We start from the raw sequence: 18,801 nt of genomic DNA, 5'->3' as shown, positions 1-18,801 counted from the left end.
TTTTTTTCCTAACTACATCTGCATCATGTTAATAATACAGATAGAGTTATGGCACATATAATTAATATCTCAACAGTAGGCCTGTGTGTGTATGTGTGTGTGTGTGTGGGGGGGGGGGTATGTGTATATATATATTATTTTTAAATTAATATTTTATCTTTTTTTTTTATTATCTGCATCACATCTACACAACCAACACTGCTCCCAGCGGACCACATACACACACACTTAACTACACACACATGTTCATGTTCAGGGAATACTATGTGCAATATCCCACCCCCATGTGCAATTAAGAGTCTTTTGCTGTAAATAATATTGTTTATTGCTTTTTTAATTCTTATCTATATTGTGTGTATATAGTGTAAATTATTTATTTATCTAAATTTTTGTAACTGAGTGTCCTGCTATCCCTTTCTGCTGTTACACTGTGAATTTCCCCACTGCGGGACTAATAAAGGACTATCTTATCTTATCTTATCTTAACTACATCTGCATACAGATAGTAAAGAGTTATGGGACATGTAATAAATATCCTTACAATATATTTATATATATATATACACACACACATACACACATAATTTATTATTTATTTTATTATATATAAAATATAATATATAATATTTACAATTATTTTTTATCATATCTCTCAGCTCTACTGTAAAGATATATGGATGGTTAGTGTTGGTAAAGCCGTGTCACCTCCAGTGTTTTGGCCTCCAGCAGTGGAGAAGTGGACGTCCACATACATGCATACTGGCATTCTGCCATGTCAGCGCTGTCCATGTTTACCTGAAGTAAAGGGACCATAGAACATGGCAGCATTTTCACTTCTGCCAAATCCCTGTTGGAAATGTGCCATCCTTTTCCTGACAGAACTCAGAACCAGAAAAAATGTTATTTCTGGTTGTTTTATTTATTTATTTATTTTTGCCTTTTTGCTGAAAAAACGCTGAGCTGGCAACCACTGCTCTCTTGCTTCTCTTCGCAGGATGATTTCCGTGTCTGCATGGAGTACAACATCATCCAGAAAGACTCTGTACCCATCTGCCCAGTGGACTCGTCGGGTTGCTTCACTCCTGAGGTCACTCACTTTTCCGGCCAGTATGTGAAGGTACGAGTCTCCCGGACGTGACAGTCGCAGAGGATAAAAGCATTTGTTGATTATTTAATTTGGTGTTTGATGCTTTAAATGGTAAGTATGTGACGTGTTGGGGTTACCGTGTGCACATGTTGTTTAACAAGCCTGTTTACCACCCTGTTATGCTGGGAAAAAGGAAAGCTCTGCTTTGATTGGCTGGTTTATGGCACCGGTGACTACTCTCAGAAGCCACATTTACAGCATAGTTTTAATGCGGTAACAAAACACTGTCATTTACCAGACAGTGCTGCTGTCCTCTCACAGCAATGTAGCCATTTAGCTTTTAGCTTAGCCCCCACCTAGCCTAGCCTCGCTTCCTCAGGTTTGTCTTTGTAGAGTCTTACCGGGGCTTTCCCTTCTGGTGTGGTTTAGCTCCAGTTTGGTTCGGCTGAGGATGTCCAGTTTGTTTTCGAGGGAGTGGACGATGGAGAGAAGAGCTGCTAAAAGCTAGCCTTCGCTAGCATTAGCTCGTAGCTTAGTGCAGATCTCTATTGGCTTTCTGGCTTTCGCTTCATCGGGGCAATTTGAGCTCCCCTTCTGCAGACACTGGCTCTAGATAAGCCGTGGTCACGAGGCCTGGTTTCCGTAGCAACTCATGTTCCCATAGCTAGTCCGGAGGTGATGAGCTGCTCTCCAGTATCATCAACACCATATTCTCCTGAGATCACAGTCGCGTTTTAGCGTTTCACCAGCTTCTACTAGAGCTTTCTCTTTTCTACAAGACTGTGATGTAACAGTTTTGGGGTTTTTGGAATTGACCGGGTTTCCAGCTCAGTTTTGGTTGTGCTGGATGTTCTTTTGAAGGAGGAACAGCAGTGTTTGAGTGTGTGAGGTTCAAGGTTTGTCACTTCCAGGTACTGAACTCTTATTATTTGACTAAGACTAGATAAACTCGACAAGGTTTCTGTTCTAGGGCCAAAGGGCCTGCAACAACCCTGGAGCTGCTTCAGTTTGAAACTGTGGAGGAACCTTCAAGAAACCTTTTTCTTCAAAAAATTAAGGATGCACCGATCCGTCTTTTTCAGGTCCGATACCGATACATAAACTCTGCATATCGGTCGATACCCGATACCGATCCGAAACCATTGCTGTATTAATAAACAGTATAACTCACCATGTGGGAGACTTTAGGCATCAGGCTTGACTTAATAATTACTTTATATAATATGACAAATGAACACAGATATACATGTAATAAACTGCCATTTGTCATTTATTTATGTGCACATTTAGTGCAGTTTTACACCAACAAATTAAAGTGAAATGATCGGTTCCAAGGATCTGTGTAATTATCCGATACCCGATCCAGCTAAATTTGTTAATATATGTTATATATGCACCTATATATAAATATAGGTGCGATATCCAAACCTAATATCGGATCGGTGCATCCCTACTAAAAACCTTTTGTACATTGGCCTCAACACTCCTGGGGTTCCCCAGAGGCTCTGGAGGCTCTCCCGACATCTCAGCCCCACCTCGGGCCAGCCTCTTCACTTCTCGCTGGTTATTGATGAACCTCGTGGCTCAGCCTTGTTTGGCAGGACTGCCTAGAGGGTCGATATCTTGTAGCTTATAATAAAAGATAATGTTCATTGAAGGTGTGCAGAGGTTATGGACAGTGCCAGGCTTAAGGTGCTTTGAGGAACTTTCAAGGAACCTCTTTCTTCTAAAAAAATAAAAAAACAAAAAAACAAAAAAAAAAACCTCTTTTCTCGAATGTTTCTAAAGGCACTTTAAGAGGTTCCTCCACAGTTTCACATTGCAGAACCTCCAAATGTTCCTCAAGGATCTTCCACTTTCAAAGTGTACGATCTCCATCCTGGTCCACTTTAGCTTGTTATAGTTGAAATGACCTGGATCAGGTGTTCTAGATGTACGGAAACTCTAACGCCTGGACATGAAGAAGAGGAAAGTAGTAGTGCAGTGCTGTGTAAGTTGGTGACAGAGAGGTAGTGAAGCAGTGTCAGCAGTTTCGCCTCGGCGGGGGGGGGACCCTCATCTGGACACAGAGCAGCTCCCCGAGGAGAACGTCTTCCAGGAACAGCGAATAATGTCAGGGGAACTGCTCTCATCATCGTTTCACACCGTCAGCCTGTATTTTCATCACTTTCTGTCACTTGGACTTGCAGGATAACCCACACACACACGCACACCTCAAAACCCCACAAAACCTAATGGCCAGAGTTCAGAATGCTGACCAGTCTCAGCAAACGCCCACTACAGCTGCCACCCCTGGCTCTGAAGTGGAACTGCTGATGTTCAGGCAGTGAAGGAGTCACTTAACTGGCTGGGCTGCCGGCCTGTCTGGTTTCCATGTGGTGAGATCAAAGTGGGTGGGGTTTGGAAGTACAGTATTTGCTGTATATTTTCATAATCTGTAAAAATTCTACATTTAATATAAAATGTTAATTTTATACCGATCAGCCATTACATTAACACCACCTCCCTGTTTCTACACTCACTGTCTATTCTATCAGCTCCTCTGACCAGCACTGTGTAGATCTGTTTCTCTGCAGGTTCTGTTATCAGCCTCCTCCTCTCACCCTGTTTGTTCTTCAGTGCTCAGGACCCCACAGGACTGACCACCACAGAGCAGACTGTAGTATCTGGGTGGTCGGTCATTCTCAGCACAGCAGTGACACTGACTGACCTGGTGGTGGCGAGTGTGTTAGTAGTGTGTGCTGCGCTGGTGGTATTGTAGTGGATCAGACGCAGCAGTGCTGCTGGAGTGTTTAAACACTGTGTCTGTCTGTCCACTCACTGTCCACTCTCTATTAGACTAGTTGGTCCACCTTGTAGATGAAGGTACAGTCAGAGACAGAAGCTCTCTGATCTGCTGCTGCACAGTTTGTTGGTGTTGGTCATCCTAGTGTCCTTCAGTGCCCACAGGACGCTGCCCACAGGACGCTGCCCACAGGACCCTACTAGCACAACACACTACTACTAACACACCCGCCACCACCATGTCCACCAGTCACTGTAGTGCTGAGAATGACCCACCACCCATATACTACAGTCTGCTCTGTGGTGGTCAGTCCTGTGGGGTCCTGATGATGATGATGATGGCATTGCTTTTTCACTTTTGTGCCATATGAAATTCATCAGTGTAAAGCTCCAGCGTGATGTTTTTCAGGAAGCCGACAAAAACATCATCAAGATGTTGAAGGAGAACGGCCGTCTGGTCAGCGCCAGCACCTCCAAGCATAGCTACCCTTTCTGCTGGAGGTGAGTGATGCAGACGAAGCAATGTGATTCATCAGCATGGTCCTGATGCTGCAGTTTTAGGGTGCGAATGTCCCCCAGATCCAGTCTGTGCGCTCTCTGAACTCCTCTGTGACGTGACCTCGCTGGCTTATACACCGCTAAATCACTGGCTCGCTGTATAACGAGAGGGTGGGTGTGGGGGCGGAGGCGCATTAGGGTTGCAAGCCGCTGCAGCATTAGCATACGGTGCTTAATACCTCGCCAGCTGCCTCAGCACTCTTGGGGGCCCCGGAGGCTCTGGAGGCTGTGAGGAAAGAGGTCAGAGTACCCTTGCTCTTCCGACATCTCGGCCCCACCTCAGGCCAGCCTCGTTACTTCTCCCTGGTTATCAATGAACCTGTCTCCTGATGGATTCTCGTGGCTCAGCCTTGTTTGGCAGGACTGCCTAGGGGGTCGATATCTTGTAGCTCATGATAAAAGATAATGTTAATTGAAGGTGTGTGGAGGGTATGGACAGTGCCAGGCTTTGTGAACTGTTTGATTGTGACAGGAGTTAAAGGGTCATCGGAAGACAGTGTTAAGTGTATAAGAGAGTCTGGAAGTGTAGTTAAAGGAATTGTACCGCGAGGAATGGGCTGCAGTGATCGCACTGCAACAGACGGTCCACCTGAAGCCTAAATTGATATAAATTTCATCTGGAAAAGCCTTTAAACAACATTCTTCATCAATTTACCTTAAAACAGCAGCTTCAGGATCATGCCGATGCTCCACTGACTGTACTGACTGTACTCCGGGCTACTGCACTGGAGTACTCAGCTCTCAGCTCGTCCAGAAAAGCATGTGTACAAAGCGAGATTTATATTTACTACTGCAGTGGAGAAAAAGTAAATTACACTCCCCATCTGTAGGAAATATTCCTGCCAATTCTTGCATAGTGCTGCTTTACATAGAGCAGTTATTATTAAATTATGGACAATGTTCGCCATAATGCGTCATAATTCTATACCTGACATCCTCATCATCTCGCCTCAGAGCACAGCAAACCTTTTCCACCTCACCTGAAGCTACCTAAGATAAAACACTGGGGAAAAAAGCTCAGTGCAGGATGTGTGATAAGAGGCTGATAATGCGCCATCATCTCAGATATGTAACTGCAGTGATGTTTATCTTTATCTAAGCTCAATTCCCTTCACATTACCCTTAGCCTGTAAGAGACGTAGGTAATAGGTTCGTGGCCGATTTCAGTTCATTCGCACTTTCACTTTTCTTCACTATTGATAGTTCACTGCCCCCTGCTAGATAGATTTTCAGCTAGAAATGTTCAAACATGCTTAAAAATGTGGTTTATAATGTTATTGTTGTTTTGTATTATAGTAAAAGTGATTCTGGTCAGTTGTGCTCACACCACTATGTGATACTAAAATCATCAAATAATTATAAGACATAAATATTATTGTTTTTATGGCTGGTTTGAGGGTGATTATATAAGATTCAGCATTCAGAAGCATTCCGATTCTATAAAATGCTGTTTTGGATGTTAAGTGAACTCTGATAGACTTAAACATTGGATGTTTTGTAGATAAGTGTGCTTTTAATAATAATAAAAAATATATATCTGTGTATTATTTATTATTATTTATATATCCTTTAGTTTTTGCTACACTTCTGCTATTAAAACTATGTACCTGTAATTGATCGGTGTGGCGCAGATAATGGATAACCCCACTATCTGCCAATGAGCTACCACACCATGTGGAAGACTGGGGTTTGATTGAGTCCTTGGGCGAGACTCCTAACACTGCATCGGCCCTCCTCTGTAATACGAGTAACCTTGTAAGTCGCTCTAGATAAGAGCATCAGCTAAATGTCCTAAATGTAAATGTAACCTATTTTTGTTGTAATGTGTAACAGGTCAGACACACCTCTGATCTACAAGGCGGTGCCCAGCTGGTTTGTGAGAGTGGAGCACATGGTGGAAAAGCTTCTGGATAACAATGACAAGTGCTACTGGTAAGGCATAATCCCTGATTACAGTCGATCCCATGCAGAATTATTAGTCATTTTCTTCATCTGCTTAAAAAAACTGTCCTACATAAGTCTCGGCATCATAGCGGTTAAACTGTTGACCAATTTTTATCAATACCAGTCACATGCTGTAATTCTCAATGTTCACAATAATCTATCTGTATGCGATTAATATTAGAAACAGGCCCTGATAGGCTTTACAGTATGCCGGGGTCCCACTACGGGATAACCAGGCTGATTTTTAAGACAATTTTTGACATACTGGCTACTGATTTATTCTGCACTACTATTACAAGTGCATTGAAAGCAGGTTCTTATTTTTTGTTAGCTCTAATACTAGTCATTTAAACTATCATAGCTATTTATACTATTCAGAGTTGACGTCTACAGCAACAGTCCATGGTTCTAATATGGTAATATTGGAGCCATATCAGTATCTGCAGATAATTGCTTTGGAAGAAGTATTGGGATCAGGCAGGTGTTTAGGTGTGTGTGTGTGTGTGTGTGTGTGAAGCTGTTGTTGTTGTACTGTATTTTACTGTAGTGCTGATGCATCATGAGCAGTGATACAGTGTAGTTAAAGCTCCGCTTGCCCGGTCTGCCTCATACTATCGTGGTGCAAGCTCATGTCTGTGCTCATGCCGCACTACAGGTGCTGGGCAGCCTCCTCCTCCAATTCCCACAAGTCTGCAGCAGGGGTCTGCGCTAATGTGGCTGTCAGTCTGAGACAAATCACCTGCAGGCATAGGGGACAGAGGAGGAGGAGGAGGAGGAGGACTTATGGGAGACTGTAATGCCGGGACCGTGCAGCAAATTTGGCTTCTCCATTTATATTTCATGCACTGTAGCTGCACTGCACTGCCTGAGAGATGCGGGCGCTCTGTTAAAGGGCTCCTACTGGGGCAGACAGACACTTTTAGCCCTCAGATTTTATATCGGAGTTCAATTTATTATGCAAATGTTGTTCAGACATCGTCTCGATAGGAACAGTGTTTACCTAGAAACTAGACTATTTGGATTTCGTCCTGGCTGTGAACAGATACTCCCAGCTCAGCCCACAGTGAACTGATCCACTGATCCACTGATTGGAGACTGAGTGGGCAGGTTTGTTTGAGTGGGAGGGGCGGGGCTGAGTGGGTGTGTTTGTTCAAGTGGGGGTGGGACTGGGTGGGTGGGTTTGTTCGAGTATGAGCGGGACTGAGAGGGCAGGTTTGTTTGAGTGGGAGGGGCGAGACTGGGTGGGTGGGTTTGTTCGAGTAGGGACGGGACTGGGTGGGTGGGTTTGAGTGGGAGGGGCGAGACTGAGTGGGTGGGTTTGTTCAAGTGGGGATGGGACTGAGTGGGTGGGTTTGTTCAAGTGGGGATGGGACTGAGTGGGTGGGTTTGTTTGAGTAGGGATGGGACTGAGTGGGTGGGTTTGTTTGAGTGGGAGGGGCGAGACTGAGTGGGTGAGTTTGTTTGAGTGGGAGGGGCGAGACTGAGTGGGTAGGTTTGTTCGAGTAGGGACGGGACTGAGTGGGTGGGTTTGTTCAAGTGGGGGTGGGACTGAGTGGGTGGGTTTGTTCGAGTATGAGCGGGACTGAGTGGGCAGGTTTGTTTGAGTGGGAGGGGCGACACTGAGTGGGTGGGTTTGTTCGACTAGGGGTGGGACTGAGTGGGCGGTGTTTTTTTTGGGGCGGGACTGACTGAGTGGGTGGGCAAGGTTGTTTGTGGTAGGGAGGGGACTGACTTGGTGGGTTTGCTTGAGTAGGGACGGGACTGGGTGGGTTGGTTGTTTGAGGTAGGGGGCGGGACTAAGTAGAGGGGGTTTGTTAAAGTGAGAGGTAGATTTGAATGGGTAGGGTTGTTTGAATGGGGGGTGAAACTTAGTGGGTGGGTTTTTTAAAGGGGGGCGGGACTGAGTGGTTGGGTTTGTTCTAGTGGGGGTCGATATGATTGGGTAGGGTTGTGCCAAATGGGGGGCAAGTCTGAGCGGATGGGTTTGTTTGAGTAGAGGCGGGACTAAGTGAGTGGTAGGGTTGTTTGAATTGGGGGGTCGGGACAGAGTAGGTGGGTTTGCTTGAGTTAGGGGCAGGACTGAATGTGTTGGTTTGTTCGAGTCGGACGGGACGATTGCTTGTTTACTTGGTCTCCTTTAGCAATTTCTAGAACCCCTTGCTTCCTAGAACCCACATTAACGTAAGTGTTGATGAACCGAAATGCCAGGTAGCTGGGTTCAGAAGAATTACCCCCCTGCTGTACATCAGATCAGTCACTGAGGTGTTCCATTGGTTCTGGATGTGAATGTGCAGAATATTAGAAGTGTATATAAATACCTACTGAGCTTTCAGAACAGCCTTGACAGAACAGTAAGCAGTCCAAAGCGAAGTGGATCTTTTTATTATGTAACCGCCAGCTTTGGTATATTTAGCAGCCTGCCTTACTGTGCAGTCTGAGGGAGTCGGGTATTCTGAGAGCGCAATTAGAGTTCTCCATCAAGTCCAGCTCAGCGGCACTGCTGCTCTTGGAACATTCAGAAGAGTGCATTGCTCATTTTGGGCTGCGTGTGGGAGTGGGAGACTTTACCCATCCTGAGATCCCACACTTAGAAGAGCTACTTATAGTCAAGGCTGTGTGCTGCAGGCTCATGCTCCCTCAAGATAAGCACTTATTTAGTTCTTAGAAGAAATAACATATTTTAAGGGCCTCAAGTTCACCTGTCTCTCTGAGCAGGCTCATGTTCCAGCTAATGAAAAAAAACATTCTATATATATATAATATTCCTCATGTCCACCGACCACTCACAGATTCAGTGAGTAACGCTGACCATGTTGGTTACGGTAGCGAATGTGAAGATCTGGGAGCTCAGTTGGACGGTAAGTGAACAGTCGGTTCTCGCCGGCGACCTGATGACCCGAGGCACAAAGTCTGAGGAAAAAGACAAACCATGAGTCCTGCAACAGGGGTCCCAGACCCCAGAGGCTCATCATAGGCTGTCCTACCTGGGCTTGACCCAACAGAAGAGCTTTTGTAGCTCAAGTCACTGAGTCTTAGCCTTGGCGCCTTGGCTGACGACTTTCCTCCATCGGGTCTGGTCCCTAGCCATGGCTGCGGCGGCGTCTTCGAAAGTTGCCCGCCATGTCTTGTATGGTCGTCCTTGTTTCTGTTTTCCAGCCCTCGGTTTCTAGTCCGTCGCCGTCTTTGAGCATACGTAGCACATGTCCTGCCATGTGCCGCATACGGCGGGAAGTGATCACGACGTATATGGCATTTATGGCAGTTGGGAGTCACAGAACTGTTTAATGATGGTTACTGGAGCTGGTGTCCCAACCCACAGTGCAACCTGTGTAGCCTCTGGTGAGTGTCCCATGCTAACCCCTGTCCACCATCAAAAGAGCCTACAGAAGTGCCTACAGAACCTTGGAAGTGGACCTCGGAGGGGTGGAATAAGGTGACCCGGCCTGATTGCTGCATCATTGCTTCATCATGTGGACGTCAAGTACCTGTGGAATCCGATGGCCCCAGGATGCACTGCGGGGACAAGCTGGAGGACGTCTGATTTGCTCTGGTGATGTTCTGGTGAAGTCCTGCCGTTCGTTTTAGATGTCGTCGAAGCGCTCAAGATGTTGTCCTGACTTCTGTATCCCCCAGACTTCAGCCTTGTTCCTTGATCCAGCATTTATGGGCCACCTTGCAACTTCCTGGACTTTTGAAGGATCTGCACAGTACCACAGATACCAGGACACCTGTTTTAGGGACACAGAGTCGACTGGGTTCATTCTACACTGTGTCCAGCACATGCTGTTGATGTGGGAGACCTGCGTGTTGAGCCATGGGGAACCGATGCTGTAGACATCTCAGCCTTGTAGCTTCAACCCTGACCAGAGGACCAGCTGGGCTGAAGCTAATTCCCGTGCCTTGACCTAAACCGACCCCATGGCCCATCTGTGTTAGACGTGCCCCCACCATCAGCCCTCTTCCCTTCGGCTTATTATAGAAGCACATGGATGTTAAATAGCCTCCTACATCTAGCATAAGACAGAGCGCTTAAGATTCTACATTTAGTCCGCGGAGCAGAAAGGGCGAGCGAGTGAGCGAGCGCAAGAGAGAGAGAGAGAGAGAGAGAGAGAGAGGGAGGTAAAAAATCATTAAATTGATGTATTGGGTGCCTGAATAGAAATGCCTCACGCAAATGGGAATTGATGAACTCGTTGCTCAGCTGGTGGAACCTGAGCGCGATTTTTATACCGAAGCATGTTCTCCGGGGATGGTGGTGTCGTGTCCTGGAAAATAAAAAAATTAAAAAAAGGAGAGAAAAACGGAAGGAGAGTTTAACCTCTGTGGCTCTACTTATTAAAGAAAGCATGTTGTTATATATTTAGAGGAGAAACGGGTTGAGAAGAGATGGAGGCCAGCTAAATTAAGCAACACAGCACAGCAACTGTCTCCTTAAACGTGGCGCTGATGATCAAGCTGCTCTGCGGTAGGGAGCTAGTGCTGATTTCTGATTCGTTCTCGAAGTCGCACCACGAGGATTTGTTCCTTTTGAGCTTGTTGAGCCATGTAGTTCACGCCATTATGTAGTTCATGCCAGATATTTTTTTTATACATATATATATATATATATATACATCCGCTACTGAGGTGCCCTTGAGGAAGGCGCCTAACCCCCAGATGCTCCCTGGGCAGTGTGCTCTCATTGCTCAGTGTTGATGAAGTGTGTGTTTCAACCCTGGCATTAACCCAGTCATCGCCTCACAGTCTAAGAAAGCAAGGCTTTTAAATGGTTCTTGGCTTGGACGTGCAGTTCTAGGAAAGCTCTGATCTTTACAGATTAAAGAACCTCGGCATAAGGGAAAGGTTCTGATCCAGTTAAATGTTAAACTCCATGTTCTACACTGCAGAAAACGATGTCTTAGCAAGTGTAATCCTTTTAAATGTAGTCTAAATATCTGATATTTCTCATTTTTAGATTATTATGGAAATTTATTCGCTATTTATTTTAGCTTATTTTTACTTATTTTAGGGGATTTTATCTACTAAAGGAGTCGTATTCCTTTGGCAAATAATTTCGCTTCATTAAAAAAAAAAAAAAAAAAAAAAATTATCCATCCACTGCCAGCATGACCTGCCGGCAGCGAGGTTGTGAGGAATCCCCAGCCATGCCGCTTTGCCATCAGCAGCCAGAGTCAGAGAGAGCACAATTGGCCAGGCTCTCTCTCTGGGTGGGTAGATGGCGCTCTCATTCTCTCCCCTCATCATTCTTAAGCGATGTTGGCCGGCACAGGCTTCTGTTAGCTGGTGTGGTGGAGCTGGGGAGCTGGTGCTTTCCTCCGGAGATGCCGCACTGGCGGTGGCTGGCTTCATGGGAGTGAGGTGGGTGTATTGGCGGCACCAAATTGGGAGAAAAAGGGAACAATTTGACAAACAGATGTGGTGCTTTTATCTGGAAATACTGATTAAAATTTGTTTAATTGTTATTGATGATATTAATATATAAAATTATTATTAATATGTTACAAATGAACAATATCAGATATTTTGATTAGATTTAAGAGGATTACACAGGCTAAGACGTGATTGTAACCTATTGTAACCTAGTGTTGTGTGCCCTTTCTGAGGTAAAGGCAAAAACGCTGCAGTACTGTTAACTGCCCCGACCTTTTGAACTTCTGCCGTCTGCCGTTTCGTGAAAGTCTGCTCACACTGTCGGAAGTTTGGGCAAATCCAACTTTCTTTCCGCAACCTGAACTCAGATGCCCCCCCAAGCACTCGTCAATTCAGAGTCTGACTGACAGCTCATGGCAGGATGTGTCACTCAAGGTGCAGGGCCTTCAGGATGGCAGTTCAAGCAGAACGTTGGCCTCCTCCTGGTTCACACATTTCCTCCGTGAACTTGTCAATTTGAAGCCCCGACCTGACGACTCCAAAATTGGTTCTTCAAGCCGGGTCTCCATATTGGATCTCAGCTGCTGTTTTTATCCTCTTTATGACTTATTTTGTGCTAAAGCATATTCTGCCCTGTCAGCCTCTCTTCTCCATAACCCCTGCCGCCTTCAGAAGCGCTCATCACCTTTTTAGCATTGATTAGGACGGCGCTAAGAGAGGCAGAGGCATTTACTTTCTCTCTCTTTTTTTTTTTTTTTCCTCTCAGGGTTCCGGAGTTCGTGAGGGAGAAGCGCTTCGGAAACTGGTTGAGAGATGCACGAGACTGGGCCATCTCACGGAACCGGTACTGGGGGACGCCCATTCCTTTGTGGGTCAGCGATGACTTTGAGGAGGTCAGTGACGAGTATCTGCTGCTGAAGTTGCTTTGTGCCGGTGGTCACCACCCCTTGGTCCTGGAGGTCCTTGCTGCAAAGCCCCATAAAGCGGCTCATCTGGAATATAGCCCCCCTCTCTCATTGGCTAGACTGATAATGATCCTCTGAGGATAATTCATCGGGGTACATTTGCGATAGATGCATTTGTATAGATGCACCGTATGTCCAGCCACCTTTTCTAAAGCCCAATTTTAGCTGCTGGCACTTTTGTGGACACAGGCTTTCGCTTATAATGACCATAGAAAAAAAGCACTGACCATTCTCATTCAATACCTTTGGGAGGCGCTGAAGTGGCAGAGCTGATCATCCAACATCAGGTCAACCTGACCTCAGTGATGCCCTCATGTGGTTCCGGCATCTAGTCTAAGGACCGGCAATGATTGATCTATATGATCTATATACGATTGCAATGGCCTCTTCTCAGTGCCTTGTCCACTTATTGGTGCTGAAAGCCCCTCGCAGCGGAAGTCAGAATTGGGTTGTTGGCGTCTTTGCGGGCCGAGACGAGCCTCTAGAAAATAAGGACAGCGACCTGCTTCCTGAAAATAGCATAATGAGTTGTTTCCAAGAGCCAGTCTCTGGAGTGCCTCCTGACTCCCAGAGCTTTAGCGGGGGCCAGAAAGTGGAACTCCCTGGCTCTCTGGCGAGGAGGCCCTATCTGGGCCATCTTACCTGCGACCGGCATGGAACGGGGACAACAGCAGAGGTGTGTAACACTTTCAGGAAAACTTCCTCGCCCACCTGAAGTCAAAGAGTGACCTGCTTATTTTTCTAGCTCATGAACCAAAAAGCCTGCTAGAAAACGAGCTTCACCTCCGGATCTCCTCCAGTGCTGCCCATTGATCTACAGCCATGACCAGCTGCAGAACGTACGGTCAAAAGTCTGCAGACACCCGCTCGCCTAGCGTTTCATTGGGAATCAAGGGTATTTCTAAGGAGTTTGTCCCCTTTTCGCTGGACGTTCATTGCATTCAGACCATTAGTGAGGTGCAGCTGGACCGCCACTGCTCCACAGCCCAGTGCTGGACAGCTCTGCACCCCACTGGCTTACTTACTTGGGCATGGTGACCCGACTTCTGTTGGTTGTATTGGTCAGTGCTTTTCTATGGAGCTTCTCGGTGCGCGCTAGAGTAGCTAAATGTGAGTAGAAGGGGTGTCTGTATACTTTTGGCCACCACATGATAATGGTAATTCATTTGCGTGATACAGTTTTCAGTGTCCTTTTTTCCTGTGTCCCCGCTCAGGTGGTGTGTGTGGGCTCCATGGCGGAGCTGGAGGAGCTGACGGGAGTGAAGGTAACCGATCTGCACAGGGAGAGGTGAGTCACTGATCACCGCAGCGATTAGCCACGCTGCCCTGCTTTTCCGGCGTGACGGAGGCTCGCCCTGACGGCCTCACCTGCGCAGAGCAGCCAGCTTTGTTTTCACTCCCAAATTGAGCTGAATTATTTGTGAGAACACTGTGAGTCCGATTCACCAGACAGAGGAGATTGGTGTGTTCCCGATGGGCGAAAGGGCAGGAAGGTAGTTAAGATCTGATTGGAGGGGAATGATCATTTTGAATTATTCAATTTTAATAAGACAAGATAATCCTTTATTAGTCCCACAGTGGGGGAATTTACAGCAGCAAGACAGGGATAGCAAGACATTCCGATTTAAAAATGTAGGTAAATTACCAAATATATACATAATATAAATCATAAAGTCAAAAGCTATGAAGAAAAACAATATTATTCACAGATTATTTACAGATAATTGCAAATTGACTCTTAATTGCACAGAATGTTTTTGCCAACAAATATCCTAAAGCCACAAAGGCCACATGTTTCTCCTCCTGTTGTGAGCCATAACTGTTTAATCGTTAAGCATATGTGTATACACACATGCAAGGGGTTGCAAGCCTTTAGTGTTGGAAAGGTGGGACCAACTTCAGCATTTTCAATTAGGACTGCCTCGTGTTTGGGGGAAAAAAAACACTGCCCTTTTTCTCATTCAGAAAATAACAGTGAAAATGTAATGCTGCGTCAAAAGAAAACAAAGCGTCCCTAAACTTTTGTCACACAGTGTGCTTCTGTACCTTTCTGTTCTGACCTAGTGTGACCTGGGTAGGTGAAACCCCTTCCAGCTGGAGGTCATTGATATGTTACACGGTGAGGTTACTGAGGTGCTGCTTTCTGGAAGCGCGAGTGCAGCCTGTTCATTGGCCATAAATAATCTTCAAATCTGGACCTGGAATTGCGAAAGGTCAGATTAGACTGATGGAAAACATTGAAGCAGTCTGACCAACTCTGGAGCAAGATCTTTTGGTGGTCAGATGAAACCAAAATTGGCTTGAGCACAAAGAAGGAAAGGAAGGGTTTCAGATACGAGGCATACGAGGCATACACATTATCTGTCAAACATGGTGGAGGTACTGCTATGTCATGAGCACATGTATGGATGCCTGTGGAACTGTATTGTTGTTTTTTTTTTATTGTATATATGATATATGATATGATTGCTGGACACACAATATGTCATGGGCCTTTGATCTCAGAAGGCCGCAGTATGCAAATGAGCAAGGAATTAATAGAATGCAGGAATGGTAATCGGGTAATTTGGGTGAAAGTTAAGCAGGTCAGACTTTCACGTGTGAATCTGTTACAGTGCGCAGCAGCGTGATCACAGCACTGGTCTTTTGTCTGCTTGCTGCAGCCTCACAGATGGCGAGCGTTTCATCAGTGCTGCCAGATCCTTTGATCGGTTCCCTCATGCCTGTCTCCCCACGTGTGTTCACAGCATAGACAGCCTAACAATTCCGTCTCGCTGCGGGAAAGGCCAGCTGAAGAGGGTCTCCGAGGTGTTCGACTGCTGGTTTGAAAGTGGCAGCATGCCCTACGCCCAAGTGCACTACCCGTTCGAGAACAGGCGGGAGTTTGAGGACACCTTCCCCGCAGACTTCATCGCGGAGGGCATCGACCAAACCAGAGGATGGTGAGGAGCTGCGTGCTCGCTCTGCAACATGCTGGGCCACACGCTCCACAGTCCTGGGGGCGTGATGGTGATCAGTTAGCCTTTCTCGCATTAATTCAAATGCAGCCGGCCAATCACGTTTCTGTATTTGATTGGGGGGGGGTAAGCAGTACTAATGTTATGGCTGATCAGTGTATAAAGACAATAGACTAACGGGTTTAAGAATGCTTGTGTTTGTATCCCTGTTTGAATTCCATTGAATTTATTGACCTGCCCTGAAAATCTGAGGATGGTACCAAAATGGTACCACCACAGTCCACAGGTGGGACCACTAGTCTGATGTCTAAAATACCAGCTGACCTGTACGTGTTTTTAAGGTTCTACACGTTGCTTGTGCTCTCAACCGCCCTGTTTGGAAAGCCTCCGTTCAAGAATGTGATCGTCAACGGACTGGTTCTTGCAAGGTAGCCATTTCACTCATTTTTTTAAAGTTTGTGGACACCCTTTCTCATGAATGCATTAAGCTACTTTAAGCTGCGCCCATTGCTGATACAGCTGTGCAAATGCACACACACACAGAAGAAGTACTGCCAATAGAATAGGACTCTCTGGAGCAGATAATAAACATCATGACCCTATTGGCACCATGCTGCCTTATGCCAGGTGTGGGCTAGTAGAGGGGTATACAGCCCCCCAGCAGCATTGAGCTGTGGAGCAGTGGAGGAACTGTGTTCTCTGGAATAATTGTGGTGGGGCTCCATCCAGTACTTTTGAGATGAGTTGGGCAGTAGGTACAGTTACTCCAACTAAGAATGAGCACTTGTCCCAATACTTTTGTCCATTAAGTGCATGTCTTAAGTGTTTTCTCGGCCAGTGAAGGCGTCATACAGTCCAAACTGGCTTGCCATCATTAGGCAGTGATATCAGAGTGCTGATAATCTCGTGACCCGGAGAACTGGGCTTGGTTTTCATCGTTCATGCATTGTGTCTTCACAGCGATGGGCAGAAAATGAGCAAACGGAAGAAGAACTATCCGGACCCTGGCGAGATTGTGCAGAGCTTTGGAGCTGACGCACTGAGGTAGGCATCTTCAGTGTAATGTCGAAGCCTAATGCAGTAACGCAGCACCGTATTTTCAGTCGAATCCCTCGAAGCACTGTTGCGGCGAGGCCATATGGATAATGAATAAAGCAGCATTCATTGCTTCATCCATATGGTTGAGTTGGTTCCAGAGAATGGCTGATGTCTGCACTCGACAGGGACAATCTTCTCAACCCTTTAAACCCTGTATGAGCCTGATCAATGTATTAGGAAGACCTATATACCTGCTCATTCATGCTATTGTCTAATAGCCAATTTAGCCAATCATGTGGCAGCAGTCATGCAGATACGTCAGGCCAGCAGCTTTAAGACCACCCTTCACGTTCCAGTTCTGTCAGCTGCCGTGTCCCAGCACAGGCTGACCAGCACTGGACAGTTGAAGACTTGTCTGAGGATCGTCACACTGATGTGATCGTCACGCTGAAAATTATTAAAATTATTTGATAGCTAAAGATAAATTATAGTAGAACACAAAAAAATTAATATATAAATAAATAAATATAAAATATATAAATATACACATTAAATACACCAATCAGCCATATTATCAGAACCACTGACCGGTGAAGTCAAGGGGTGGCTAGCCTAAGAATCTGAGACACAAGAACCAAACTGTGATGTTCTAGACATCTGGGTCAGAACATCTCCAGAACATCAGGCGGGTCTTGTAGGCTGTTCCCGGCTATGCAGCGGTCAGTACCGTATTACCAAAAGTGCTCCAAGGAAGGACTACCAGTGAATCGACTTATGACCGACAGAATTTGGAGACCGGTCCAGGCTGGTGAAGGTGGTGTGACTGTATGGGGACGGTTTCTTGGCCCACTTTGGGCTGTTAATACCAATCAGTCATCACTTACATTCTACAGCCTGTTTAAGAGAGGTTGCTGACCATGTGCATCACTTCATGACCACAGTTTACCGTCTTCTAACGGCGCTTTAGGACCAGCATGATGGTAGCATGATGCGCCAGGTTCCAAAGCTATTGTCTCCCAAACTGGGTTTTGTGAATGCTGAGTATACAGCATTTTCATAAGGCCTACAATTGAACCCTGAGGCACTCCCCCCACAAATTCTGGTAAACTAAACAGCTGTCCAGTTGGTATCGCTTTAGGACTTTAGGGTTTATTTGGTGCATTTTGTCTAGCAGTTGTCTTCAGCAATGAAAACTTTGAATCTTTCTAATGGGATGAAGTTTATTTCCAGAGTATTTCATGTTTTCCTTTTAACATAAGTCCCTTTGCATCTTGACCGTTGACCCTTCCATCTGTTCATCTCCACTGTTTATTCACTGTTTAACCACCTACAGCGAACACCTACAGGTGAAGGCAAGGCATTATAAATTCATGCCTGCTTGAATCCTGTTAAACCTTCTCAAAGAACAGAAATCAATAGTTCCCCCTCGCAGTGCGAACTTCAGAAGAAAGCACGACCTCGGAGAATTCTCTGTCCACCAGACCTCTACGCCGATAAATTCCACAAGGCCACGTTTGTTCCAGAAGCTTCCTTGGTCTCCCTCCCCATCTGTCTGTTAGCTCCTGCCAGTGCTTCCTCGAACACTTCGGGAAACAGATTCAGGATTTGATGCTCTGGGTTGGACACGGGGAGATGAAGAGCCCCCTCTAAGGCGCCGACCCCTCTGTAGTTTGGTTGCTGTGAGGTGAAAACGGCATCATACGTCTCACCGGCGATCACCTTTTTCCTAGAAACACCCAGCTCCAGCAGCTCCAGCAGCATCAGCGGACCCATAAGATGACCCAATTTCTGACCAAGGAGAATTAGATGAGTTTATGTAACGGTGAGTCAGTAGCCCAAAGAACATTCAGGAAGCTTCTCTTCACCTCGGTTTGATGACCCTGCCTTCCTGCACAATCAATAGCCGACAATTTTCTTGGGTATAAATCAGACGCTGCTTTCCAGGAATTTATCCCGGGAGGTTTTATAGATAGATGGCTGAAGCACGGAGGGAGTCGATTGTATTTTACAGAAGAGATGGGAAATGAATGGACTGGTTTTATTTATTTATTTAAGCTGGAAATTAGAAAGAGGAGGAATGTTGGATTGTGTGTGTGTG

The 18,801-nt window shown here is 45.9% G+C and overlaps 1 protein-coding gene across 1 annotated transcript in view; it reads left to right on the top strand.

Moving 5' to 3' along the window:
- The window catches only part of iars1 (isoleucyl-tRNA synthetase 1), a 63,497-nt gene that overhangs the window by 15,745 nt on the left and 28,951 nt on the right, over positions 1-18,801 (top strand). Inside the window, exons 11-18 of the mRNA XM_072666521.1 lie at positions 995-1,117; positions 4,281-4,372; positions 6,263-6,361; positions 12,510-12,636; positions 13,923-13,996; positions 15,456-15,650; positions 16,007-16,093; positions 16,626-16,709. Of these exons, the coding sequence (XP_072522622.1) occupies positions 995-1,117; positions 4,281-4,372; positions 6,263-6,361; positions 12,510-12,636; positions 13,923-13,996; positions 15,456-15,650; positions 16,007-16,093; positions 16,626-16,709 (881 nt within the window). The remainder of the gene's footprint in view (positions 1-994; positions 1,118-4,280; positions 4,373-6,262; positions 6,362-12,509; positions 12,637-13,922; positions 13,997-15,455; positions 15,651-16,006; positions 16,094-16,625; positions 16,710-18,801) is intronic.

The sequence above is a fragment of the Salminus brasiliensis genome, chromosome 21, assembly GCF_030463535.1.
Source record: "Salminus brasiliensis chromosome 21, fSalBra1.hap2, whole genome shotgun sequence".
Taxonomy (NCBI): Eukaryota; Metazoa; Chordata; class Actinopteri; order Characiformes; family Bryconidae; genus Salminus; species Salminus brasiliensis.
Note: the sequence above shows the minus strand (reverse complement) of the source record. Positions and strands in the feature narration are given on the sequence as shown.